At 44.9% G+C, this 23,664-nt stretch overlaps 13 protein-coding genes across 13 annotated transcripts; 8 read left to right on the forward strand and 5 right to left on the reverse strand.

The window, feature by feature from the left end:
- Nucleotides 1-127: 127 nt before the first annotated feature.
- V2V93DRAFT_363997 (pyridoxal phosphate-dependent transferase) lies at nt 128-2,618 on the forward strand. Its single transcript, XM_066908747.1, has 5 exons — nt 128-565; nt 833-872; nt 955-1,005; nt 1,117-2,185; nt 2,252-2,618. Exons 1-5 carry the CDS (start codon nt 458-460, stop codon nt 2,286-2,288), a joined length of 1,305 nt encoding a protein of 434 aa, XP_066767836.1. The 5' UTR covers nt 128-457; the 3' UTR covers nt 2,289-2,618.
- Nucleotides 2,619-3,060: 442 nt separating this feature from the next.
- V2V93DRAFT_114961 (SART-1 protein) lies at nt 3,061-5,541 on the reverse strand. Its single transcript, XM_066906764.1, has 3 exons — nt 4,844-5,541; nt 3,296-4,776; nt 3,061-3,205 (listed from the first exon to the last, which is right to left on the reverse strand). The coding sequence occupies exons 1-2, from the start codon at nt 5,487-5,489 to the stop codon at nt 3,371-3,373; spliced, it is 2,052 nt and encodes a 683-aa protein (XP_066767837.1). The 5' UTR covers nt 5,490-5,541; the 3' UTR covers nt 3,061-3,205; nt 3,296-3,370.
- A 174-nt stretch (nt 5,542-5,715) lies between these two features.
- Nucleotides 5,716-8,977, forward strand: V2V93DRAFT_364007 (serine kinase-1). Its single transcript, XM_066908748.1, has 11 exons — nt 5,716-6,229; nt 6,291-6,321; nt 6,378-6,474; nt 6,545-6,577; nt 6,647-6,774; nt 6,835-6,853; nt 6,912-6,953; nt 7,018-7,329; nt 7,387-7,522; nt 7,577-7,924; nt 7,978-8,977. Exons 1-11 carry the CDS (start codon nt 6,126-6,128, stop codon nt 8,552-8,554), a joined length of 1,827 nt encoding a protein of 608 aa, XP_066767838.1. The 5' UTR covers nt 5,716-6,125; the 3' UTR covers nt 8,555-8,977.
- On the reverse strand, nt 8,922-11,150 carry V2V93DRAFT_364010 (glycolipid 2-alpha-mannosyltransferase-domain-containing protein). The gene is made up of 3 exons (XM_066908749.1): nt 10,279-11,150; nt 9,920-10,189; nt 8,922-9,848 (listed from the first exon to the last, which is right to left on the reverse strand). Exons 1-3 carry the CDS (start codon nt 10,751-10,753, stop codon nt 9,346-9,348), a joined length of 1,248 nt encoding a protein of 415 aa, XP_066767839.1. The 5' UTR covers nt 10,754-11,150; the 3' UTR covers nt 8,922-9,345.
- Nucleotides 11,151-11,223: 73 nt separating this feature from the next.
- Nucleotides 11,224-12,511, forward strand: V2V93DRAFT_395462 (uncharacterized protein; the record flags this gene model as incomplete). The annotated part of the gene is made up of 5 exons (XM_066912519.1): nt 11,224-11,298; nt 11,374-11,480; nt 11,536-11,629; nt 11,712-11,990; nt 12,053-12,511. The coding sequence occupies 5 exons, from the start codon at nt 11,224-11,226 to the stop codon at nt 12,092-12,094; spliced, it is 597 nt and encodes a 198-aa protein (XP_066767840.1). The 3' UTR covers nt 12,095-12,511.
- Nucleotides 12,058-13,144, reverse strand: V2V93DRAFT_364017 (S-adenosyl-L-methionine-dependent methyltransferase). Its single transcript, XM_066908750.1, has 5 exons — nt 12,945-13,144; nt 12,726-12,875; nt 12,482-12,664; nt 12,339-12,428; nt 12,058-12,279 (listed from the first exon to the last, which is right to left on the reverse strand). Exons 1-5 carry the CDS (start codon nt 12,996-12,998, stop codon nt 12,115-12,117), a joined length of 642 nt encoding a protein of 213 aa, XP_066767841.1. The 5' UTR covers nt 12,999-13,144; the 3' UTR covers nt 12,058-12,114.
- A 120-nt stretch (nt 13,145-13,264) lies between these two features.
- On the forward strand, nt 13,265-14,627 carry V2V93DRAFT_389865 (uncharacterized protein; the record flags this gene model as incomplete). The annotated part of the gene is made up of 3 exons (XM_066912374.1): nt 13,265-13,376; nt 13,432-14,019; nt 14,122-14,627. 3 exons carry the CDS (start codon nt 13,265-13,267, stop codon nt 14,625-14,627), a joined length of 1,206 nt encoding a protein of 401 aa, XP_066767842.1.
- Nucleotides 14,628-14,664: 37 nt separating this feature from the next.
- V2V93DRAFT_364021 (Tim17/Tim22/Tim23/Pmp24 family-domain-containing protein) lies at nt 14,665-15,649 on the reverse strand. The gene is made up of 2 exons (XM_066908751.1): nt 15,017-15,649; nt 14,665-14,961 (listed from the first exon to the last, which is right to left on the reverse strand). The coding sequence occupies exons 1-2, from the start codon at nt 15,585-15,587 to the stop codon at nt 14,906-14,908; spliced, it is 627 nt and encodes a 208-aa protein (XP_066767843.1). The 5' UTR covers nt 15,588-15,649; the 3' UTR covers nt 14,665-14,905.
- Nucleotides 15,650-15,699: 50 nt separating this feature from the next.
- Nucleotides 15,700-16,565, forward strand: V2V93DRAFT_364022 (uncharacterized protein). The gene has a single exon (XM_066908752.1). It carries the CDS (start codon nt 15,806-15,808, stop codon nt 16,448-16,450), a length of 645 nt encoding a protein of 214 aa, XP_066767844.1. The 5' UTR covers nt 15,700-15,805; the 3' UTR covers nt 16,451-16,565.
- A 146-nt stretch (nt 16,566-16,711) lies between these two features.
- On the forward strand, nt 16,712-19,311 carry V2V93DRAFT_364023 (uncharacterized protein). The gene is made up of 4 exons (XM_066908753.1): nt 16,712-17,317; nt 17,377-17,463; nt 17,524-17,608; nt 17,663-19,311. Exons 1-4 carry the CDS (start codon nt 17,061-17,063, stop codon nt 19,082-19,084), a joined length of 1,851 nt encoding a protein of 616 aa, XP_066767845.1. The 5' UTR covers nt 16,712-17,060; the 3' UTR covers nt 19,085-19,311.
- Nucleotides 19,312-20,939, forward strand: V2V93DRAFT_364025 (histidine phosphatase superfamily). Its single transcript, XM_066908754.1, has 3 exons — nt 19,312-19,534; nt 19,619-19,658; nt 19,717-20,939. The coding sequence occupies exons 1-3, from the start codon at nt 19,520-19,522 to the stop codon at nt 20,580-20,582; spliced, it is 921 nt and encodes a 306-aa protein (XP_066767846.1). The 5' UTR covers nt 19,312-19,519; the 3' UTR covers nt 20,583-20,939.
- On the reverse strand, nt 20,780-22,046 carry V2V93DRAFT_364027 (Pre-mRNA-splicing factor Cwf15/Cwc15). Its single transcript, XM_066908755.1, has one exon. It carries the CDS (start codon nt 21,753-21,755, stop codon nt 20,949-20,951), a length of 807 nt encoding a protein of 268 aa, XP_066767847.1. The 5' UTR covers nt 21,756-22,046; the 3' UTR covers nt 20,780-20,948.
- Nucleotides 22,045-23,371, forward strand: V2V93DRAFT_115901 (CCAAT-binding transcription factor (CBF-B/NF-YA) subunit B-domain-containing protein). The gene has a single exon (XM_066906765.1). It carries the CDS (start codon nt 22,335-22,337, stop codon nt 23,133-23,135), a length of 801 nt encoding a protein of 266 aa, XP_066767848.1. The 5' UTR covers nt 22,045-22,334; the 3' UTR covers nt 23,136-23,371.
- Nucleotides 23,372-23,664: the final 293 nt, after the last annotated feature.

Consider the following 23,664-nt stretch of genomic DNA (forward strand, 5'->3'; position numbering starts at 1 on the left):
ATCTTAGAGGAAGATGGAGGCAAGATATAAAATCCAGAGCAGCCGATAAAAATAAATTATGTATTTGGATCGGATAAATTATTTATATAGGCGCAGGCTCATATCTCCGAACGCGTGCCCCGCGCGTTCTCGCCCCGCCTTGAACTGCCTTTGACATCATCCGTCCGCGCGCCCTTCCTTGTCTGTGCCCGTTATTTTGCCGCCAGCAAAAGCAAGCAGAGGCAGCAAACAGTACGCCAGACGGCGGCCAGACGGACTTGCGCCCGGGGCACAGTGCGCACGTCAGCCGGGTGAATTCGGCATTTCTGGGCCGGGTAAGCCATCTGGTTCCGGTATTATTTCGCTCCCCTCCGTAAGTAAAGTACAAGAACCCCGCTTTTCCTTTCTGCTCGCTGCCTGCCTCCCGCTCTCTCTTTCCGACCCTCTCCACTCTTCCGTCGCCGTTCTTCCTCTTCCAATGTCTGCCGTCCTTGTTCGCCGCTCGCCTCTTCTCGCCCGCAGAGCGCTGCTCGCGTCAGCCCCGCTCGCGCCTGTCTCGGCATTAGCCCGCCGCGCAAACTCAGTAGTATGTGTCATGCCTCGGTCTCTCTGACCTCTGCTTTCATTCGTCCTCTGCTCCATTGCCGGCGTGGTGCCGTCGGTTCGTAGTTGGCAATCGCATGCATTGTGCTGCCTGGATCCCTTGCTCGCGGCGCGGAGTTGTTCCGCCTTGCGAGCATCGAGATCTATGTACTGTGCCTCTTTTTTTGCGGCTCTGCTACAGTGTTACTGGCACCCGCTCGCGCCCTCATGCGTCTGTCATTCAATTTATTCTAATCTTACTCCTCTTTAGTTTGCCAAAGTTACTCAAGGTCCTCCGGACGCGATTCTCGGTGCGCTTCATATTCCCGATCTGCTCTTTATCTGAGTCATCGGTTTGGAGTTTCACGTGCTGACGATAGTATTCTTTTTTAGGTATCACCGAGGCCTTCAAAACCGATTCATTTGCAGAGAAGATTAACCTCGGTATGGATTGCACGCTTTTTAACTGACATACAATTGATTGTTTGACATTGATCTTACCAATTGACTCTCACTTTGCTTGATCGGTGCGATTTCTCTAACGCTTCTATATAGGTGTTGGCGCCTACCGAGATGATGCCGGAAAGCCCTACGTTCTTCCCTCGGTCAAAGAGGCCGAGCTCCGTCTTGTGCAGCAGATGCTTGACAAGGAGTACGCTGGTATCACTGGTGTGCCAGCCTTCACGAAGCTTGCGGCTACTCTCGCCTATTCTCCCGAGTCCAAGGCCATCACTGAAGATCGGCTCATGATCACGCAGTCGATCTCTGGCACCGGCGCGCTGCGTATTGGAGGCGAGTTTCTTGCCAGGTGGTACCCTCACGGAAAGACCATCTACGTGCCCTCCCCAACCTGGGCCAACCACGGCGCCGTTTTCCGTGACTCGGGTCTCGAAGTCAAGTCATACCGCTACTACGACCAAAAGACCATCTCGCTAGATATCGATGGTTTGCTCGACGACCTCAGCAGCATCCCCAAGAAATCAATGGTTCTTCTGCACGCTTGTGCGCATAACCCAACCGGTGTCGATCCTACTCCGGATCAATGGAAGATGATTGCCGAAGTCATGAAGAAGAATGAGCTCTTCCCGTTCTTTGATATGGCCTATCAAGGCTTTGCCTCCGGCGACGCCGACAAGGATGCATTTGCTCTTCGATACTTTGTCGAGCAGGACTTTGAACTCGTACTTGCACAGTCATTCGCCAAGAACATGGGTCTCTACGGTGAGCGTGTTGGCGCCTTCTCGCTCGTCACCGCCTCGCCCGAGGAAAAGAAGCGTGTTGATTCACAAATCAAAATCGTCGTTCGGCCGTTATATTCCAACCCTCCCGTTCACGGAGCGCGCATTGCTTCTGAAATTATGGGTGACGAGAAGCTTAACGCGCAGTGGCTTGGTGAAGTCAAGGGAATGGCTGATCGCATTATTGCCATGCGGTCGCTCCTGAGAGAGAACCTTGAGAAGCTTGGTTCGTCGCGCAGCTGGACTCACATTACCTCGCAGATCGGAATGTTTTGCTACTCGGGATTGACTCCTGAGCAGGTTGATGATTTGCGTTTCAAGCATTCAGTCTACCTTACTCGTGACGGTCGTATCTCGATGGCTGGCGTTACTACGAAGAATGTCACGTATGTCTCCTTTTTGATGACTGGATTTTTTTACAATAATTTAACTAACATGATTAATAACGCTAGACGTCTTGCCGAGTCCATTTATGCTGTTACTGAGTAAATTTAATCTTCAGAGCATTTGTTGAAAACCTGATTTGACAATTCGTGGTCAATACCTTTTTTTTTCTTGCTTGTTGTTAAGGAGGTTATACGTTTTAGCAGTTTCAAACCATTACTTTTAGAATTTTGCAGTATGCTAGCCATGCCACAAAAATGGATTTACTCCTCCTTTTCTCATTTTTTTTTATTCATATTAGCGCTTGTTGTTTTCGGATTATGTTTTTTTTTTTTTGGGAAATATATTATTACGCTAGATAACTGGTTTATCTATCGTTATTCTTTGTGGACCTATACGATATTCAGATCTTGTAGATTGTTATATAACCTCAAGCTTAGATTGTATATCTTGTTGAAACAAGATCAATTGGAGTATATTATAAAAGCGCTACCGTGCATCTGCTATTATATCGCTGATTGCAATTAGCATCCGAGCTTTGAAATGTTCATTCCTAATTTTCAGAAAACTTCCGAAAAAGAAAATTGAGGAACGAGGAACAAAGACGCCGGCCCACGTGCCAAACATAAGCGACGCGCCAAGGACAAGGGATATCATTGTGTTGGGTTTAATAATAAATCGTTCTGCCTTCTACATTCTGCTCCTTTCCGGGTCTCTTTTTTATTTCTGCTAGGCAAGCTAGGCAGCCTCGACTTCTCTAAAGGTGGCTATTACTTGGGCTTGTTTCGTACCATGAGCCTTAAAAAGGGCTGGGGGATTAGTTCAAACCAGTCTGTTCTTTTTGCCCCACGGTTCTGAATTTATTGCAGCAGCAGCTGTGATACAGCAGGGATAGTATTGCTGTATTGGTTTACTCTAATGTACAGGGAAACAGAAGATGACAAATAAAAAGACACCGCAAAAAGATAAAAAGATTATAAGAGACCGCGGGACGCGGCGCTTATAGGCGTGAGTAGAGCATTCTAGACGAGGAGACTGATTATTCTTTGAAGTAATCACACCACAAATAATATGAAACTAAAATGCAAACAAGAGGGCATGACAAAAATTACCTTTTGGTTGCTTCCAGCGTCTTGCCGCTCTTTAAACTGTCCGCTTTCTCTTTCGCTGCATCCTTGCCTAGGAGTTCAGGAGAAAAAAGATTGACTTTCTTTCTTACGTTCCTCAGCAATCTTCTTGAGTTTCTTTTCCGTCTTCTGCTTGCCGGATCCCTTACCATGGAACTGATGCGACAAATGCTTAAACGCCTCTTTTGTAGTCATTGTCCGTCCGAACTCGTCTTTATACTCAATCTTAACATCAGGCTTGTAATCTTTAAACCGTCGCATAGCATCGCGTCCTTCCTGCATTTGCCTCGCCAGATTCTCGCGCTGCGCAGCATCTTCGCGCTCGCGCTGTGTTAATCCGTCGTACTTCCCACTGCGACGATCAGCCTCGCGCTTTTCTTTGAGCTCGAGTTCAGCTTGAACGCGTCGTTTGGCTATTTCGGCTTTGAATTGCAAATTTTCGCGCTGAATTCGTTGCCGCTCAAGATCTTGAGCATCGGGAGTTTTGAGCAAGCCACGAGAACGAAGCATCGAAAGGGTCGAGCCTAGTCCCACTGACATGACGGGTTCATCGCCTAAACCTGTCGGCACATCATCATCATCATCCTCGTCTTTGACATTGACTTCGTGTTCCTTATCGTCATAGTATGGCTCGGCGTTCTCCATTTTTATGTCCTCATCCTCGTCCTTGATGAGTCTATCGACCTGTATCTCGTTTTCAGCCTCCGCAGCGCCTTTAGCAGCCATTTTCTCTAATCGTTCCCGCTCTTCTGCTTCCTCGGCGATATTATTTCCAACAGTACCCACAAATTCAGTCATATCGTCAATGACAAGACCACCAGACTCACCAGGCTCTTCAGACTCTCTTTCGGCAGCCGACTGTTGACGAATAGACTGCGCTAGCATCTCTGGTGTCATGACACTTTTCTTTCGATTCTTCATTTGCATGGCCCGTCGCTGCTTCGTCAGCAGAGCTTGCAGATCTTCGTCATCTTGCTCTATGAAATCATTGGTAATTCCGGCATCCGGAATAATGATATCGCCGTCGGCCTGTCGCACGTTATTGTTGTCGTCGTCTTCTTCGTTGCGGCGTCGCCGGCCATTCTTCGATAATGACTTCTTAGCTTTCTTTGGTTTTTTCATCTTGACTTTTTCAGCTGGCAGATAATCCGAGGTTGTGGAAACAGGGATTTCATAATCCAGCGACACGCGGACCTTTCCTGGATTCGCCTCGTCAATTTTTCTCATTTCCTGCTCATCAGCAGATATCCTATTATTTATAGAAATGACCTCGCTGTCAAGAGTAAAAAATTTCTTGTTGGATTTAGTACCGAATTCTTCGTCGCTTGTGTCATCGTAACGACTAAGAATGCCTGATTGTCCTTCTTCGTCTTCGTAGCCGGTATATTTCGCTTTCCGTTTCCGATTCTCGATGTTTTTGGCTAATCTTGATTTTTCCTCTATTGTCTGCGAGATAAGCTCGTCCTCTAATTTTTTCTCAAATCTGTTAGAGTGCCGTAGTCTGGGTTAAAAAAATTGGAGAAGGGCACGTACCTGCATCGTCTAAAACGTTACTGTCCTTCAGAGTCAAAATCACCTCTTCCTGACCATCGAGATCTGCCAAATCGTGACCAACTTTGAGTCCGCGAAGATCGCTGGCCGTGTACTCTTTCACCTGCTCTTCTTCTTCCTCGTCAGCTGGCACGGTGATTTTGAATTTCTTTTTCGATTTCTTGATCCATTTCTTAATATCGCCATCATCGTCTTCGTCAGCATCGCCGAGGCCTTTTCCTTCGAGATACTTTAATCGCTCAATGCGTTCTTTTGACTTTTGGATACGCTTACGAGCAGCCTCGGCATCAGAGAGTAGTCTCTCTTGCTCGTACTTTGCCTTCCAGTTCGCGACCGCTTGCTCCTCCGAATCCGGCGCCGGCGCACTACCGGTAGAATCAGCTCCATCCTCACCAGGTTCTGGAATAGGTCGTAAGCCGAGTTTTATTCGCAGCTTATTTGTGTCTTCTAGCGAAAGCGAAGATTCGTCGAGGGACTCGCCGGTGGCGGCTGCCCGCGGCTCTCTTTTTGCAGGTGTCGAAGCAGCAGCAGCTTCTGACGAGTCCTCATTGACTGGGATAGGTCGTAAGCCAAGCTCAACTCGACGTTTGTTGGTCTCCTCGAGCGAAAGTGAAATTTCCTCTGCCATGAGGATAATGGTGGAGAAGCTGCTGTCAAATTGGCACAGTCGATTGAGTGAGAGAAGACTACATGTACATTACCCTTAGAGCTTACATTATCACGTGACGAGTGACGTTTTGGTAAGAGAATTAGGAGTGACGTATTAGCGTGCGGCGTCATAAAGCCCCTGAAAGGCACGCGACAGGAATGTGTTTGGAGTTTTCCAGAATTGGAATAGCGTATTCGCGTACGGTCACACCGATGAGCGACGAGCTGACGGTACGGGCGAAGAAGACTGAGAAGACGACATTTATTGAGAGAAACATGTCGGAAGTATATTGAATAATAATCTGGCTGTAGCATATGAAGCGGCGCGGATGAGTAATGCGAGCGAGCTGACGGTGGCTTGAAGTTGGGAAGCTTGGGACAGCTGAATAAAAACAGAGTTGGGAGTTTGAGAAACTAAGTCGACGTCGGCGGTTTATTTCTGCATTCTGTTTACTTTCTCGCCTTTTCACCTTGCTAATCCACGCACCTCTGTCTTCCTCTTCCGCTCCTCCTCATCCTCTCCTCCTCTTTTACTGTCTATTTTGCTTCGCATATGCCGTCTCTTCGGCAGTACCTGCAGCTTATTCCTTTCTGCATCTAATCATATCCATCGGCCATGTCGGCGCCATCAACTTCGCGTCCGCTGTCTGCCGATCAGTTCATGCTTCTCGAACAGCTCGGAAGCGGCAGCTTCGGAGTCGTCTACCGCGCCATAAACAAGTTAGTATTACTCTGTTGTCTTTAGGCATTTACAGCTCACTGACCGCGCTTCTATCCGCAGAGAGACCGGGGATATTGTTGCAATCAAGCAGGTCAGTACCTCATCCGCGATACTTCCCGAGGCTGCTAACACCCGCGCCCATTCTAGATTGATCTTGAATCGAGCGAAGATGATATAGCAGAGATTCAAATGGAAATCGCGCTACTAAGTGGCTGTGATAGTGACCATGTCACAAAATATTACGGTCAGCCATTCTTACAACCGCAGCCCATTTTTGATCCGCAGCCAGCTAAGACATTTATTTTATATTACAGGATGTTTCGTTAAACGATATAAGCTTTGGATAAGTACGCTTGTCAACGAGTACTTGTAATCGAACCGTTTCTTGTTAAGTTGCTAACGTTGCTGGAATGCAGTCATGGAGTATCTGGCTGGCGGGTCCTGTCTGGATCTACTCAAACCCGGTCCCTTTAACGAGCGGCAAATTGCAATAATATGCAAAGAGCTGCTCGAAGGCTTGACGTACCTACATAGCAACGGAAAGGTTTGTTTTACGCTTTGCCTTTGATTTGAAATATATTTGCTAAAATGGTGCTATTTCTAGATTCATCGTGATATCAAAGGTGTGTCTGTTTGCACAAAACTGTAAAGGAGCATATAACTAATCAGATCAACAACTAGCCGCAAACGTTTTACTTTCTTCCGACGGTGATGTTAAACTTGGTATATTTTTTTTTTGTTTTTTGGAAAAAATGCTTACGCTTTGATCTGACTATCTTGCTGCCAGCTGACTTTGGAGTTGCTGCCCAACTTTCCAATAACAAATCTCGGCGAAACACTTTTGTTGGTACCCCTTTCTGGATGGCTCCAGAGGTTATTAGACAAGAAGCCTACGATTTCAAAGCTGATATATGGTCTCTTGGAATTACAGCTATTGAGCTTGCAATGGGAGAACCGCCACTTTCGCAGTATCATCCGATGAAAGTTCTGTTTTTGATCCCCAAAGCTCTGCCGCCTGCTCTGGAGGGAAATTTCAGCAAGGAATTCAAGGACTTTGTAGCGCACTGCCTAATTAAAGATCATAGACGACGGCCATCAGGTAGAATTTTCATAATTTGCGCTAAATAGTCATAGATATAACTAACATTTCTTAAAGCAAAACAACTGTTAAAGCACAAATTTTTTAGAAATGTCGGGAATCCTATAGAGCTGCGTACTCTTATAAATCGCAAAGAGGATTGGAGTATACGACGAGTAGACAGATCTAAACCGAAGCTCTACGAAGAGACAATGTAAGTATTGACGAGCTTCCGATTTGAGAACGCCTTGCTAAAGATATATCTCAGAGCCACGATGGCGTCAATGGCTGATAGCACTGTCGATGGGTGGTCATTTACTGTTGATGCGCCATCGAAATCTGTTCAAGTCACAGAAACAGAGGTAGCGGACGAGATCTCCGTTGAACAGATTGTACAGCAGAATCCATCTCTGTATCGACGAGGACGAGCTCAGACTTATGCGTCATACCAGCGAGGTGCTACCGCTGCCGCCAGTATATCTAGCCAGCTGGGAAACTCCAGTATTGGTTCGTCAAACTCTGACGAAGAGCGAAGGCGAACTGTTAGAGCGAAGAGTCTTCACGACACTCGAAGATCTGTAATCAGCTCCTCTTCTTTCTTGCGCAATGACTCTGAGTATGTAGCTTTTATGCTGATATAATTTAAGAGAACACTCTAACCATTTATAGTCGACAACGCACTCTCAAGCCTCGCCCTCAATTACAGGAGGCGCCAAATGCTACCAACGTCTCTATGAGCGAACTAGCAAGCGCTCTGAGAGACCGGGACCAGCCTGATGAGGAAAACATTCCGCCATCAGTACCGGCAACTTCTGAGGAACAAAAATTTGGACGTCAGATATATTCGGTTGCTGTGAAAGGTGTATTGGATCAAGTGGATGGCAAGACTGACGCCAGCTCTGCAGAGCTTGAGGCGGTATCGAAGTTTACGAATGCATGGAGAGCGCTGGACGCGACGTGTCCAGAAGCAGAGTTTTGGATTCTGAAATCTATTATTTCTAAAATTGAAGAGTGCGATCAGTTACGCTCGGTGCTCTTTAATCCATCGGTTACAAAAAGTGTACGAGAGCCAATATCGAAGAGCAATGGTGAAAGGAGCATAGCCAGTTCAAGAAGGCCATCTACTGCTTCATCGGTATATATTCAGAATGAATCGGTGAATCAACAATTACCGCCAAGTCAGCAAAAATCCCCTATTGAGCAGCTATTATATGCGAGATGGCTGGAAGGATTACGAAGTCGCTAGTCTTGAAGTTTAGGGCCGGGCGTCCGGTTTGGAATATACGATGTAAAATGCTGTTTTTATGATTTTGAACAGAAAGCTCTCGCTCTTGTATTTACCTTTTTGTTTTATTTTGTTTTGCTTTAGAGAGTGTTTGGTTCAGAAAGTTAGCACATATAGATGTGTTTGTTTAACGGCTCTTGTTATAAGTTTATTACGATTAATGATTTTAGTCAAGGGGCATTATTCGTTGAAGACATGAACGATATTTGTTAGTGTCATTTGGATGAGAACGCGCCCTATCATGGTTTTTATATGCATGTTTTGTCTTTTCAATTGGTTCAAGACAGCATTTTTCTTTTGTTACTGCTTCAACTTTATTATTCAAATTGAGTATGAGGAAGTGCAATAAATTTTTATAAATCACAATGTAACTACCAAAGCCTATCTTACGTATGACTCATTCCAATCATCATCTATTTCCCACGCCAATATAAATAAAACACTAACATGCATGCCAATACACAAAAAAAATTTCTTTCCTAAATGAACAAATTTGTAGCAGAGGATTAAAAAAATATGAGGTTGTTCTCAATGCCTTTATACACACGAAAATATCTATAAACGTCTCTGGTGGTGTAGCACCATGCATGTAGCAGAAGACTGAAATTTAAGGGAGCGAAATCTCGCTAGCAAACTTTGCAAAACCATATACATCAAGGGAGTAAATTTTTGCGAAGAGGAGAACGAAATGGCGAATTGCACTCCATGGAAGTACCAACATCAGACGGAGTACGGTCAACAAACGAGAGAGCTCAGTCTGCGTGCGCGTATTTGAAAAATGTTTCAATGCAATTCTCCTTATTCATATTAGAAGTTGCCACAAACTGGCCAGGCTTGCATCCTCGACATTTATCGGACGCCGGGCAATTGAAATAAGGCTGGTGAACATATCCGATATCCTTGAACCAGTGGATTTTGCTCTTGTCTAAAAAGAGACCAAGACCGATACTGTGTACTGGCGCATCACCCCACCGCTCATAAAAGAACCCGCCTGATTGATCAAGATATTCAAAATATTTGTCATACGCATCTGATCTGAAAAAATTCATATCGCCAATTTCGAAATTACTCCAAAAATGGCATGTGGAGTAGCCGTTTGCGATCGTGTTATGGTCTGGTCTCAATGTGTCCTCCATAAGCCAGGCGAGAGAGTTATTGGGATGTAAGTATTCGGGGTGTTTGGCAACAAACTCCATAGTTGTAGGCCAGAGAGTTCTTATACTTTGTGGAGCGTCGTAAATGTTGATTACGTAGCCTGTCATACAAATAAAGTCAGTAGCGTCACTTCAATGCCAGCAGGCTTATTAACTGTACGAACAAACATACCATATGTTTTGTCGTTATCCTCCATATATTTAAATACATCGTAGTCAATGCTACAAAAGTACTGAGTATTTGGTTCAATACGCCAATACCACCGCGTGTCTTTTAAAGCTGGGTGCTTGTAAAACATGCCAGAGTTCCATCGACACATGCGATGATAGCTGCCCATCTGGCCGTACACTATATTGTCTTCCAGTAAAATCTTATTGGAAACCTCTGATATATCTCCGTTGATCCAACCTGGAGCATTCCATTGATCTTGAGGAATTACTTCTATATTGGGATGTTCAGCGTCAGCAGGCTCGTCTGAATGGTTGATCTAATGCGACTGCAAGGTTCAAGAGATTATAAACAACACATACCATATCTGATTTCAGCTTTAGTTGCGGCTCTGGTTCTTTTTTTGAAATGTTCAGTAAATGGCTCGTCGTTGAAGAAAGTCCAAGGGTAGTTAAACTTGGAATTAAAAGTTCGCTCGACATCGCGCATTGTTCTTATCAACCCAGACAGTTCCGAGTTACGCACCAATGACAACAACGTGGCATTCGCTCTCGGAGAATCGCTTTCGACTCGGGTTAATACTCCTTCCGGTTCTCCGACATTTTTTAGTAATGTGCTGTACGATAAATCGCTGTTCACCGCAAGCTGCTCCGGTGTGGGCTGTAGAACGGTTTTATATTTTGCTTTGTCGTGAGCATCTGCCATCGGCTGCTTCGCCAATGATCTCCAGTCCATAGATTCTTTGTTCGGAGACGTCAAACGCTTGGAGTAAACTATGGCAAGGACAAAGATTAAGGCGACAGCCGCTAGCAGCGGCGCACGCTGTGAGGGCCTCATTGTGGGAACTATTGCGCGTCAGCCTTGGTAGATTTGCCAGCCAAAATTAAGAAAAAAAGAAGCTTTATAATTCGCTGGCGAGACGGCAGAGAAGACCGATTAAGCGCCAACCTGGTCGGGGTGAGGGGGGGACGTCTAAGGTTGAGGGGATTATCTGGCGGAAAAGCTGCCGAGAGAATTGTATTATGAATTGGCGTACGAGTCAGAAGGGGCTTGTACGTTAGTTAAATACTCTGAAGATACATTGAAAGAGAAATCTGTGGATTTGTACCTGTTTTTTTGTTTTTAGTTTACAGTTTGTCGGATGCAACAAAAGATTTGAAAGTATATTATTTACGTTCTAGCAATCGCCTTCGATACGCAAGACGGAGGAGCTGCATCTTGCTGAATCAGCATGCCATCATCAAATCCAGACGCGACACGAAGATATATTTAGTCGTCCTTTGAGCCGCTTGTGATCTACTTGCAATATGGACTCTACTCCTACTGTGGCCGCGCATCGCCAGGTCTCGGGTCTAGTTACTCACATTACCGGTCTCTCACTTGTGAGTTCGTCGCTTATTGGTTTTTGTTTCCTGTAGCGATGACATGGGTATCTGATGACGTATACCTTCTTCTAGACCTCAAACCCACGCGTCTTCAAGAAAGTGCGCGATCGTGCCATCACAGCTGCCGTCGCAGAGTACAGGCCACCGGACAAGGATACTGTACGTGCTCGCTCATATGGGTACGTGTCTTTTTTTGACCGGAATGAATGTAGCCTTATCTTACTGAATCTATAGTCTGGTCGAGAAGTACAGCGTTGTCGGACGCGAGGATCTTGCCGATGCGTTGAAAGACAGATTAGATGCGTTATTTCAAGCTGGAATACCAGAGGTACATTAAGAATCAACTATTTTTATATATCGTTCATTTGTTTATTTTTTTTTTCAAATTTGATCTCTAATATGAATCCCAGTCTGCCATATTAGCATTATCCGCAATTCTTGACCTTGCAAAATCTACAGCTTTGCAGAAATCGATTCCTGATTTCATAGCAAATCCGCAGCCAATTCAACAAGAGCAAGAAGCATTAAAATGGCAAGACATTTTACGTGAAGAGCCTCTGGAAGGGGATCATTGGAATTCTGCTTCTTTCAGCGACGACATTGACGAGTTTTCCGATCCTGAAAGCGATCCAGCTGACGAAGCTGGTCCTGTGCTAGAGTCTGGTATGCAGGCTACAGACGCAGACGACGTATGTAGACATACAATTTGAGCTACAATTGGCGCTATTCATCTTACTAATGGCAGCTATAGAATGATAGTGACTACGAGTCTATTGATTTTCGCCTGAAGTGACATAGAATTAAATGCGGCTGCTATTTCTGTAGTACATATCCGAAATAATCAAACGAGCCGCCAGGGTCTGAGATGGTCTCAGCTTCCATTTTCCAGTATGGCCGATCTATTATCAGCCGAGCAAAATGTGGTTGTCGATACGAGATGTACAGCATTTTACCGTCGGGTTTTAGAATGCGGTTGGTCTGCTAGATTTTTAGCACAGCTTGTACCAGAAAAATTTGCGGTTGGACTCTGTACTTACCTCGTCCATGTATTTTGAGGCAGACTCCTTGATATGGTCGGGAATAGTCCATACTGATCCTGTATAGCTTAGAAACGCATCCAGCGTACCCTATGTATATTAATTTGTGTCTGGGTAAGAGCGAGCCTCCCTGTAAATCATACCTTGTCGATTGCTACATCAAATTTTCCATCCGTGAACTCGTGCATATCTCGAACGTCCATTGTATGCCATGTCATTTCTTTATCGTCTTTGTAAAACTCTGCCATATGTGATATACATGTGTCTGAGAAATCGACATTTGCAATATTCCTTAATCCTGAATCGTATAGATCCTTCGACAGGGTCTTACGTGGTTATTAGTTTTTTCCACACAACAAATGTCTCTTCAAAAAGAACTCTACTCACACTGTTACCGCAACCGAGCATGACAATTCTCAAGTCTCGTCCACTCTCATTGTCCCAAGTGATATGCTTTCGAAAAAAGGGCTCCAAATCTTGAAATGTCTTGAACCAATCGAATGTAGTATCATCCCTGTCCTTCTGATATCTTGTGTCCTGTAGTTTGCTGTGCTTTAGTCTATTTGATATCTTGTCGAAAGATAGTCGCAGCAACGTGATACTCACCCAGTACTCTCTTGTCTGCAGCTGATCAACTTCAGACAGTCTCAAATCCGCCATCTCTGGTCCCTCCACTAATGAATACTTATTTGGCAAAGTCCGTATGCGTTTACAAATTTGCGGATCACAGATCTCAACATACGCCAGATGTGCGGCTCGACTCACGGTTTCGAAGACGTCAAGAATCAATCATGATGTTTCATAAATTTATTTAGGTTCGGCTTATCTGAAGCAGTGCCTGATTTCTAAGAGCACTATGCTTTACTTTGTTTGAAAAGATAACCAAATTTGTCGTTATACATATACATATATCATAGACTTTCAGCATGGTGAAGACTATCCAAGAGTTTCTTTCTCTTGCGCGCGAGGCGGTGCGCAAGGGACTAAAGATCACTGCTAATCAGCGAGTTCTTCTGGTAACTGGAAACGAGTCTGCCGGTAATGCTCCTCTTCAGCTCTAACTGATTGTCACTTTTATCTTACTTGAATTCAGATCTCGACTCATTCACCAGTTCGCTTGTATTTGCATATCTCACGGCTACACATCCAACGCCTGCGTTCCAGAATCGAACGTACTCTCACATTATCCCTATCGTCAATATCCCCCGAGAAGAAGTCTCACTCAGACCTGAACTTCACTATCTTCTTTCAACTCTGTCAATTCCGGAATCAGATGTAATTTGCAAAGACGAATTCCTCTCCTCGCTCTCTTCTACCGAGGCAGACTGTGAGAGCGTAGACGTTATGCTTCTTGACCACAACAATCTGCTCTCTGATCTAGGTGCCAAGTTTGGCAAAAACGTTATTGGAATCCTAGATCACCACGCTGATGAAGAGTTGCATAAGGATGCTGATCCGCGCGTCATTGAGCCGGTCGGTAGTTGCACAACTTTAGTCATTGAATATTATAAAGATTTTTTTTCTACCGAAACAGCTGATAGAGAAGAGGCTAAGTCTATTTCTGATATTTCTGGTCTTGCTTTGGCGCCAATCTTGGTAGATACTGCTAACCTTACTTCGAAAGCTGTTAAACGCGATTTTGAGGCCGTCAAACTTCTATCTACCGCGGTTCTTGATGGGGGTTTTGTTGAGTTGAAAGCTTCATCGATGAATGGAGACACACAGAAAGATTCAAAAGAATCCGACAACGATGTAGGCCATCAAACTACGAAGAAGCCGAAAGCTGATCCGCTTGAATCATACTATTCAGCACTTATGTCTGCGAAGCGAAGCATTGACGACTTTTCTTTACGGGATATTTTACGTAAAGATTACAAGGAATGGCATGAAGACAACGGGCGGTCTGTTGGCATTAGTTCAAGTGTCAGATCGCTGAAGTGGACGGTTGAAAAATTTGGTGTTAAAGCATTCAAAGCTGGAATCGAAAAATGGGCAAAAGAGGAACGTAAACTTGACGCGTATGTGTTCATGGACTCTTTCGTGGATGAAAAGGAAGGATATCGACGTGATCTTCTCGTCACTATCAGCTCTGAGAAAGGCGATGATTGCGTTCGGAGATTTGTCAAGGCAGCCAAAGTAGAATTCAAATTGAAGGAGTTTACGGAAGAAGATTGCATTGCGGATCTAAAAGTTGACGAGAAAGCTGGGTTCTGGTTTTATAGGCAGGATAATTTGAAGGCCAGTCGCAAGCAGGTCGCGCCACTGGTTAGGAAGTACATGCAGAGTTGAACTTCGAATCACGAATTTGAATTTACTGCTATATATATGATAATTTTGAATTTTTTGTCATGATTTGCTAGACGGTAACTATGATCTGAGCATGCGGGAGACCGCGAATTTTGTTAGATGTTTATTGAATATTAGATCATCTAGTATTGACTTATTACACCCAACACGTGATATTAATAACTATGTACATTGTGGAGATTTGGCCAAATATGAATAAATACTTTATCAAAAACTAACGCCATTGTCAAATCAGAAACGCGAAAAAATGTATCAGCAGTCTAATCTTCGTCTGTAGGAGGAGGAGGGCGCTCATCTAAGCGCATGTAAAAATCAACTATAGATGAATTAGCAAATCAAATATTCTCGACGTGAAGAAAGATAAAACATACTTGCGCCACTAAACGCAGCAAAAGCAGCACATCCACTCAAAGCGGCTTGAGGACCACTTTTAATAGCGAGAGCACCACCGGTAAGGCAACCGGCCATGACACCATTATATAAATCATTCTTTGCTCGCAGACCCTCAATGCAGCATTCGACACCACTAAAGATACCGCCAATTTTACCGAAATTTTTAGCCGAGCTCCACATCTTTGTACCCAAATCTCTTGTCTGAAGTCGAAATTGTTCTCGTAATGGAAGGTCTGATAATGGCTTTCCACCCATGCCAACAGGAACATCATATGCCATCGCACCCATCATCAGCGAAAATGCTCCGCCGAGCACGAACCCCGCACCGCCGGCCATGACTGCTTTCATCGGACAGGACTTCCAGAAATCCTCACCCATTTCCATTTGTCGGAGCATTATTTCTTGCTCGGTCATAGGAGGTCTGGGGACGCGCGGGATGAACGGTAAGGGAGGGAATGACGGAGGCGGAACAGTGGCTGACAAAGAAGATACTCGAGGAGCATTCGAGGCATCCAATGTGCCCGGCATCTTGTCCGCCGGTAAAGCCATAATTATGATGTATATATAAGCCTAAACGGAACCCAGCTTTTGTGGAGTGGTGCGTAGTTCCTGTTCTATTTATCATCTAAGTTCTTCTGCTCAGATTTTTTTGAAAGTGAAGTCAGCCACAGTTTAACCGCCACAAAAGGCTCAGCCCGCCATCTTGTAAGAATTGGATTCTCTCAATTACTTTTCTCTGTACAATCAATACACGAACATTTTCAACAATGGCACCAATACCCGGAGGAATATTAGTTACAAACGAAATTAAGCCGCGACGAGCAGCCTCTGCGCAAATTTCAAATGACGGCTCTGAAGATTCTCGTTCCGCAAAAAAATCTCGCGTGTCGTCAGATCCCTACGATAGTCTGCGTTCTCAACTCGACTCTCTAGCAAAGAGACCAGACAGACCTATAGTGATTCCGCGTCCTCCATCTCCATCGTCAATGCTACCGCCTCCGCCGGAGATTGTGACTAATGTGCAAGGATCAAGCGCTGGTGCTGGATCCGGGGAATTTCATGTGTACAAGCAGGCACGGAGGAGAGAGATGGAGCGCATGCAGATCTTTGATCAGCAACGGAAAAAAGAGGCAGAGCAGCAGTTATTTGACGAGAAAAGGAGGCAGATGGAGGCTTTGGACCGTGAGCGAACTGAAAAGAGACGCGAAAAAAGACGAAAGCGGAGCAAGAACGGCAAGTCCGCCGACAACAAGAGCCAAGACACAAGCACGAATGAGAACAAACAAACTACAGATGAGACAAAAGCTGAGGAAGCGTCTTCGACTGCTCTACCTGCAGCTGCACTATCTGCAGCCGCTCCTATCGTGGATGGAGAGATCAATCTGACAATTGTCGATGATTTTGATTTTTGAGTGGGGATCGTTTCAGGCTCGATGTATATATGTAGTGGCGTTTGGCATTATTTTGATCATTGCACATTTATTATTTCTATTTAATTACGTTTAATGGGACGCTTTTCTTTTTCAATATGCCAAATAGTAATAACCTGATGTCTGGCGTAGTGGGTGGATGGAGCATGCTCATGTTATTACGGTTCACGCCACAACCATCGCAACAACGCGACCGCTATCTCCGTTTAAAATCTACCCCAAAGCAAAGTACACGCGCTTCATCCTCTCTCGCAGGCAAAACTGTCATTGCTTGCTACGTTTAGTATATAATACCACATAATCTGCAATATCATTGATTAGCTAGGGATACGAGTCCGCGTCTTTGGTTCTATCCAATTTTCCCAGGATCAATAAATAATATACATCGCCTCGAGCCGCCAATTTGTGTTTACCACCTTTCAACATTACGAAGCTGCATCAGGAACTGTCCAAATTCATAGCCCATAAATAGAAATGCAATTCTCTAATCTGGGTTTATAGTTTGTGAACTTTCAATGGGCTTTTAGAGGGCACATATCTTAAACTGAATCAGCGTCGCCGTTATACCGTCGACTAGCCGAGTATTTGCGCAATGTCATCAGAAATCAAATTGCCATCAAATCTTCGCTACCCAATTACAGTCGTACAGCTACTAGCAGAATCAGGAAGCAGTATCAATAAGAATACTCCGCTATTTTCGTATCGGTATACCACAAAGGTCACTCAAACCATTGGTATCAATGAAGAGGTTGAAGTCGATGCAGAACTAATGGCCACATTTGATGCGCCAATGGAGGGAAATTTAGGGAACTGGTATATCAAAGAAGGTGATGAGATTGAAAAATCTGGGTATTTTCAATTCTTCTAAAAGCTGCCATTACACAGTAGTCTGACCTTTGCCATTGTAGGTTTGTTGCCGTGTCAATTGAGGAGCCATGTACGCATGCCGTTCAATATGCTGGAATGTGCGCTCTTTGTGGAAAAGATCTTACGCAGTATGTATTATTTTAGTATCTGGACTGGTTAAGGAGTGTTACTAATATTCCGTTATATAGTCGAGACTATTCGGGCTATAATGAATCAGCTCGTGCGGACATTCAGATGTTCCACAAATCAAAAGGACTTGCTGTTAGCATGACTGTGAGTATTGATTTATGCTTTTTGTGTATGCCCGTAAGCCTGACATGAGTACAGGAAGCCGAACGGATAGAAAAGTCGGCATCAATGGCACTACTCACAAACGAGAAACTTATTCTTGTTGTCGATCTTGACCAAACTATCATTCATACGACGGTCGACCCAGTGATTGGTGAATGGAAAAGGAATCCAGCTGATCCACACCATGAAGCAGTCAAAGATGTGCATTCATTTTGTCTTCAAGACGGCGGGAACTCACAGGGATACTGGTACTACGTCAAAACTAGACCCGGCTTAGAGCAATTTCTCGAACGGATATCTAAAAAATTTGAATTACATATTTATACGATGGCAACAAAGTCATATGCGGCTGCAATCTCCAAAATAATAGACCCCTCCGGAAAATATTTCGCGGACAGAGTACTTTCCCGCGATGAAAGCGGAAATCTTGAACAGAAAAGTTTAAAGAGACTTTTCCCAGTCGATACTAGTCTTGTGGCTATTATTGACGATCGAGGAGATGTATGGAAATGGAGCGCCAACCTGATAAAGGTGATTCCTTTTGAATTCTTTGTCGGAATCGGTGACATTAATTCTGGTTTCCTACCCAAGCAGCAAGATGTTAAAGCTACAGGCGCAACGACGTCTGGAGGAGCAATTGCAATGCCGCAGGAGGACAAGCCTGTCGGGAAAAACTCTCTTTCTGGGGAACACGATGATTCCGAGCTACCAAATATTGAGAGCTCACTTATTCGAGTACATGAGACATACTATGAAGAGTATAGAAAATATCAAGCTCAAAAGGATAAAGAGGTTGTGAACAAGCGAAAACGAAAACGTCCAGGAAATTGGAGAGACGGATTACCGGATATCAAAGTCATTATGCCTAGAATTAAACAGAGCGTACTAGCTGATGTCGTCATTTTGATGTCCGGAACTGTTCCGTTGGGTGCCAATCTTGATTCTGTTGACGTTGTTATATGGGCGCGCTCGTTTGGAGCCAAAGTCGTCGACACGCTGGCATTTGATGTGACACATCTTGTTGCTGAGAGATCGGGAACGAAGAAAGTGCATCAAGCTAGAAAGTTTAAAGGCATAAAAATTGTCTCTCCTGCATGGCTATACAAATGTCTCTCATCATGGACGCATGTGGACGAGACTGAATTCTTGCTTCCAGTCTCTCCTAATAGCGCATGGGACGTCGAGTCGAGTAGCAGCAGCGACTTTGATGAATTAGATGAAAATTTTGATATTGAGTCCGTCGTCGACGAAGTTGCTGAGGTGTGCGAGATGGACGCTGAATTTGACGCCGTTGTTGGAGATGATAATATTGTGCATGCGGTCACAGAGAAGGAACCAACCGAAGACGGTAAAGTAGATGAAGAAGCGGTGGCAACTGACGAGGTGTTGTCGGTCTCTGCTGGAAAGTCCGATGAAGCCGATGGCGAAGCGGACGAGAGTGACATGTCTGAAGCTTAGGAATAATTCTACTTGTTTATATTGGACTATTGATTGTTTTTGCGAATAAGCTAGCTGTTATGACATAAGCTGCTAAGCTGCTGCGGGATGGCGCTATTAACACTACTTAGCGCGTAGCGAAAATAGTAGTGAAAATGGTCGGGTAATTTTAAAATAATCTGAAAGTAAATTTGAAATATACTCTCTGTTGTGGACGAGTCTGGGGAAGCAAAGACGGGCTGTATTGCCGTATTGGGCAAAAGGCAAGTAATGGCCATTAGGGCTCGTTCGATTCGGTGACAAAGACGCCGCGCGCTGCCTCCCCGCAAGCCTTTCTGTAGCTGTCGTGATTTTCCGTTCTCCCGAAGCCTGCAGCTTCTCGATCCCTTGTCTTAGTTTCCCTTCTCGAGGGTCAAATCATTGTGCTGAAGCAGTAGCAGTAGTTCGCACAGTCTCATGGGCAGACCGAGAGTAAGTCTTGCTAATGCAGGCCCTGCGCGTATACGGATTGCATAATTTACCTATTTGTCCCGAGCATCGCTAACCCTTGTACAGCTTATTATCCTAGTCCGGCACGGCGAGTCTGAAGGCAACTGTATGTCTGCTGAATTATGTTTGACTTGTAATTGTACTCATATGCAACTCTTACATAGGCGATCGAACGATCAACCAGTATGTTCCTAACCACAAGGTGCCGTTGACAGCGCGCGGACACGAGCAAGCTCGCGCTGCCGGGGCCCGTCTACGAAAAACACTTCAACCCGGTGAAAATGTACTCATATACACTTCTCCGTACAGACGCACACGAGAGACCACGCAAGGAATAGTGTCTCAACTCGATGGCGTAGAGTACCGAGTATACGAAGAGCCGCGACTTCGCGAACAAGATTTTGGGAACTTTCAATTTGACGAAGGCGAAATGACCAAAATATGGAAGGAACGAGCCAGATATGGTCACTTCTTTTACCGAATTCCAAATGGAGAGTCTGCCGCCGATGTCTACGATCGATGTGCCGGTTTCAACGAAACACTATTTAGACAGTTTAGCTCTGACAAATTTGCAAAAGTGCTTGTGCTGGTCACTCATGGACTTATGTCGCGGGTATTTCTTATGAAATGGTATCGCTGGACTGTTGAGAGATTTGAAAGTTTGCGAAATGTTGGTTATTGCGAATTCGTGACTATGGAGCGCCAAGATTCTGGAAAGTACATACTACAGAATAAAATGCTAACCTGGAGTGATCCTCCGCCAACCTCTACTGCCGCTGAAAACAATAATAGTGGCATCGACTCAGGAATTGTGGAAAAGCAGCAGAAGATTCGTGAGATGTACAACCGACTCCTCTCTGAGGAAAACAAGTTTGAGACCGACAATCAGACTGTCGACAAGTTGATCCACAAAGACACTTCGATGGTTAACGAAGGTGATTCGGATGAGGACCATGGAGAGGATAATGCTTCCTATCCAGATATCAGTGCTTTTTCTCAGGATGCTGAGGCTATTGCAGACACTGTATAGAACAGTTGTTAAATTACTGATTTTTCTTTGTGTTTAAATGTTGGTGCGTCTAGTGTGCCTCGCAATTGCAGCAGTTTTAGTCTTTTTCCAGTTACTTCGAGTTCATTTTGTTGGCGCTTAATGTTTTATCTTTAATGTTTTATCTTATGGGTTTCTGCTCCTTTGCTATATATGTATATAAATATTTAGTGTATTGGGTATTGGTGTTGCTTTCTAATGCTGTAACTCTTTGAAATTGGAAGAGAGTCGCGGATGGTATAGTTGAATTGGCACTTTTACTATTGTAGCGTCTATTATTTTAAATTACCCAATTCCACAACTATATTCATACAAAAATCCATCCATGCTCTCAGTCCCAGCAAAAAATCACTTGACGTATTTGTTCATAAATTTTTTGTGGAAATCCGATCTCAGCATATCATTAATAAATCGGTTCTTTTCCTTCCCATCGATTCCCTTTGCCTGGTTTTTAAACACCACATCCTCATCCCACCGCTTAAGCTGTTTCGCGCCACCATTTACAAACGTGTCTTCGAAGTTAAGTAATGGGTTTCCAGCAAGTGCCTCCTCAGCACGTTCTGCTTCAAGCGCCGCCTGCTTCTCGCGCTCTTGTCGCTCTTTTTCAGCAGCACGTTCTCGCTTAATGCGCTCTAATTCTCGCATAAGCTCGGCCGTCTCATCTTCTTCGTCATCATTGTCATCTTCATCTTCTTCCTCGTCGTCGCTACTCGAGCTCTCGTCTTCGCTGTCGTTGTCAGATCCCGAACCCTGTTTCTCATCGTCGCTAGCCTCATTCTTTTGTGCTTCCTCCATAATCAAACGCCTCCTCTTAGCTCTTTTCTCTTCTTCATCTTCTTCTACAGCGGCTTCGTCAGATGGTGCGCCGGCTTCAATCATTAGCTGCGGTGCGGCAGTACTCTTCTTTCCGATTTTACTCTCATGTCTAGCTTCCTTTTCCAATAACTCGCGCTTCATTGCCTCACGCTCCCACTGTCTTTCCTCAGATGTAAGCGGAGTATTCAAATCCTCGCGATCAGCAGCGCCTCCTTGGCCGCGCTTTCGGTATTTCAGCTGAGTGTGCGCTGGCAGCATGCGACTGTGGTAGATGCGGGTCGGCGCCTGCGCGGCTTTACCGCGGGCAGGATCAAATGTAGGTCGATGTGCTGTAGTCATTGCTAATGCAGTTCGTTGCTTTTGACAGCCCTTCTCTGGTGACGCGGAAAGTAGATATCTCCTTGGTTCGAGGGAGTAGTAATTCTAATGAGAGACCTGAGAAAGTTGGTGATCAGCCCTTTTCTGGGGTGACGGTTCCGGCTATTTGCGGCTCTAGATGCGAGAATTCGGTATACTCCTGAGAAGCGCACGATTGTAAAAAAGCGGTCAATAACATATGGCAGAGTGTGGCAATAATGTTAACCAGTCACTGTTCGTGCAGGTTAAATGACTATCTACCTTTAATGCTCTAGACTGACACTACTGTAGACTGGTTCGCACCCCCCGGCAAAGCAAATGGCACACATCAATATATTACATGACAGTTAAGCCATATACTTTTGAGCGTTAAACCCACACGTGCGCTGCGGTGGCCGAGACAGCCATCGACGGTCTTTGCAAGCATGTTTACCACCATCCAGACCCTGCTCTGAATTGTCCTCCGACAGCCTTCTCCCTCTACGGACGCTGTACTCTCGCTGTCTTTTTCTTGTTTTGCAACGTTTGGTCTGCTGTTAAGTTCACCAACACGAGCCCGCCATGTACGCGCACCAGCAGCAGCGGCACTTCCAGAGCCCGTCTGCTCAGCTGCAGTTCTCCGCGTCGCCTTCCTCACCCGTCTCGCAACTCCAGAACCTGCCGGCAATGCTAAGCCAGCAGCATGTATCTGCTGTGTTGCAGCAACAACAGCAGCAGCAGCAGCAACGGCAGCAGCCACACCAAATGCAGACGCAGATGTCAAACCAACACCACATTCCACAGCACCATATGAATCAGTCCATGCATCTCGACCTGGGTCTGGCAGATGATATTGTGGATGAGGACGACATTGAAGAAGAAGAGGGTCGTGACCCTCGCTCAGAAGAGCAGATGTACAATGGCTCGCCGGTGTCATCGATGGCTTCGCCCATGCAAGCGCCGCAACAGCAGGCCCCACCAGACGACTCAGATCAGCCGCTATACGTCAACGCAAAGCAATATCACCGCATTCTTAAACGGCGACTTGCTCGTGCGAAACTTGAGGAGTCTCTGAAGGTCAGCAAGGGCCGTCGTCCTTATTTGCACGAAAGTCGACACAAACACGCGATGCGCCGTCCGCGAGGCCAAGGTGGTCGTTTTCTCACGGCGGCCGAAGTTGCAGAGATGGAGGAGAAGCGGTTGCGCGAAGAGGCTGGTGCTCAAGATACTGAACAAAAACCGAATCTATCTGATTTAGTGGGGCAGTCCTCAGTTCCATCAGAATATCTGCAAAACGATAGCAGGCGCGTTAGTGAGGATGGTGTCACGGACAGCGTATTGGCAGAAGTTGGCGATATAGACGGTTCTGATTTCAAGCTGTAAAATTTTGTACTTTGGCCTTACTACTGTGTAATATTTTCTTTCATGCTTAATTGTTTGTTAAAGTGGGAGTATGGGAACTTTTTCGTTTAGAGCAGCAGATGAAGAAGCAAGCTGAAGCTGGGAACTGTTTGCAAGAAAAAAGAAAAAAAACTTTCTGCTTTGCTCTATTTTGGTTTTTGCTTCTTTTGTTTTTTTGATGTCTGTTTTATATCCTGTATTTTATGTAATTGTGTTTCTGTTTTCCGTTGTACTCTGGTCTTGTGCTTGAGATCAGCTTGAGTTTTTATGATTTAATTGATTGAACTCATGTTTATTGTTTCAGATATCGAGTTGGCAAAGCAGGCCTTTTCCATCCGTTTTACTATTGACAATTTTGTGTTCCGTTCCGAGAATATATCTAGAAACTCATTAGGTGATGTCTGGGCTGAAAGTTTTTTCAGATGCAGCCTATGTACGAATCAAACTATAGCACCCTAAAATGCGGCTTTTGCGATTTGACAAAGTATAGTAGCAGTATTTGCAGAAATCG

Source organism: Kockiozyma suomiensis (genome assembly GCF_038497685.1).
Source record: "Kockiozyma suomiensis strain NRRL Y-17356 unplaced genomic scaffold V2V93scaffold_2, whole genome shotgun sequence".
NCBI classification, from domain to species: Eukaryota; Fungi; Ascomycota; class Lipomycetes; order Lipomycetales; family Lipomycetaceae; genus Kockiozyma; species Kockiozyma suomiensis.